The sequence below is a fragment of the Apaloderma vittatum genome, unplaced genomic scaffold (assembly GCF_000703405.1).
Source record: "Apaloderma vittatum isolate BGI_N311 unplaced genomic scaffold, ASM70340v1 scaffold1500, whole genome shotgun sequence".
Taxonomy (NCBI): domain Eukaryota; kingdom Metazoa; phylum Chordata; class Aves; order Trogoniformes; family Trogonidae; genus Apaloderma; species Apaloderma vittatum.
This window is the reverse complement of record NW_009693819.1, coordinates 90,272-91,991: the sequence shown is the minus strand read 5'-3', so window position 1 is coordinate 91,991 and position 1,720 is coordinate 90,272. Positions and strand designations below refer to the sequence as shown.

Below are 1,720 nucleotides of genomic sequence, written 5' to 3'. Positions count from 1 at the left end.
ACTGCGCTCAGCTACCAGCAGATCAAGCAGGTTGAGGAGTACTGCCACCAGCCCATGGCTCTGCTGGGTTATGAGAGGGTGGGCAGCCCTGAAGAGGTGAAGGACCTCAGCAGAACGTTGCTCAGGAAGCCGCAGCTGTGACGGGGCGGTGGGTGCCCCTGGCTGAGTGAGGGAAGGAGCCAGGAAAAGCAACCTGGTTTCTGATTTCCTCCAAAGACTGCTGAAGGGTAACATATGTCGTGATTTATTTCTTTTGGGTTTTTTTTTTTTATCCCCCCCCACCCCCTGCATTGGGTTAGATGCGACTAAAAAAAATCAACAATAAAGTGGAACTAAATTATGTGTAAAGCCCCTTTCCCCTTCTCTAAAATGCCAGAAAGTGATTCTGTACCAAAATCTTCTTTATGGAGTTCTTATGGGTTTGAAGATGGTAACGAAAACTCTTGCCCAATTCCTAACACATCTTTATCTTCCTTGGTGCGGAGAGGCTGCCCTTGGAAAGCATAGTGCTGAGAATCAGGCTTCTGTACGAAAGCAAATGTTCAGACATGATAGTAATAAACCAATAAATGATATTCATTTTTATAATTACCTCAACTGTTTGGGAATTGCAGTGTTGTTTATGTACAGCTGGAGGGGATGCTTGCTTAAAATAGCAATGTGGACTTTTTAAGGGTTTGGGTGGAGGGCTGGAGTGCAGCATTTGACATGTTGAAAGATTAGTTGCTGCTATTCCAGGAACAGGTACACAAATGTGCAGGTTTTATGGCTATGTCAAAGCAGATTTCTATTTAACTAGTGTCTTTTTTGTTGTATTTAAAAAGTCAAGTGCCACTGTATTGGTGTCCTCAAGAGTTTTAAAATGTTTGCCATCACAGCAGTATTTTCTTTTGTCTTGACACATATGTTAAGGAGTCACTGTCAAACAGAAGTGCATCTACAGCTGACAAGAAGTGCAGGATTTAACAAGACATTTATCATACTGGAAACATTAGCATGTGTGAAAAAACAAAAATCAAATTATATATATTATATATTTATATAGAGCTAACAGTACGTAAGATACGTAAGATATTTCTTGATACTGATTGGTAACAGGTGTAACAGAGAAGCATAGAAAAATGATCTATTTTTTCCCTTTGTCTAAATGTATGAGGGTATATTTATTTACGAGGATGGAGGAAACATTCAGTTGTGTGTTCATAGCTGTAGTGGAGCTTTTAAGGAGTCAAGCTAGCGTTTGATTTCAGAGAGCTGGTTTGATGCTTGTTTCGTGTTAATTTTCATGCTCTATGGTGGAGCCAGATGGTGGTCTGGCTCTTTCTGGGTGCTTTGCCTAGAGAGTCTGTCCCGTTGTTAAAACTTGTTTAAAAAAATGACTAGATTTTAGTACTTCTGCTTTTATAGTTTCCTAAAAAAGTCCCGGTTTGTTAAAGATTAAGTGGCATGTTGCATATAAGAAGTGTGGACACCTCAAGTAGTCTTTAATCTTGCCAGTGTTCTTTGATGCTTTTTGAAAGCTCACTTTGGAGTGTGAGTTTTTAAACAAAAGTGGTTTCTTCCAAACTGTTCTCTTAGGAGACTATAGGCTTTTCTACAGGAAGTATATTTTATATTGCCTATTTGGGTGTTGTGCCTTCAGAAAGTGTGAAGAGTATGAGTAGAAAAAAAGAAATTTATTTGTGAAAATAAATTGATATGAACAGGATGCTGATTTTCT

At 39.1% G+C, this 1,720-nt stretch overlaps 1 protein-coding gene across 1 annotated transcript in view; it reads left to right on the top strand.

Moving 5' to 3' along the window:
• The window catches only part of CHST2 (carbohydrate (N-acetylglucosamine-6-O) sulfotransferase 2), a gene marked incomplete at its 5' end in the record, with an annotated part of 735 nt that extends 594 nt beyond the window's left edge, over window positions 1–141 (top strand). The window contains one exon of the mRNA XM_009864965.1: window positions 1–141. Coding sequence (XP_009863267.1) covers window positions 1–141 — 141 coding nt within the window.
• Between the last annotated feature and the right edge of the window lie 1,579 nt (window positions 142–1,720).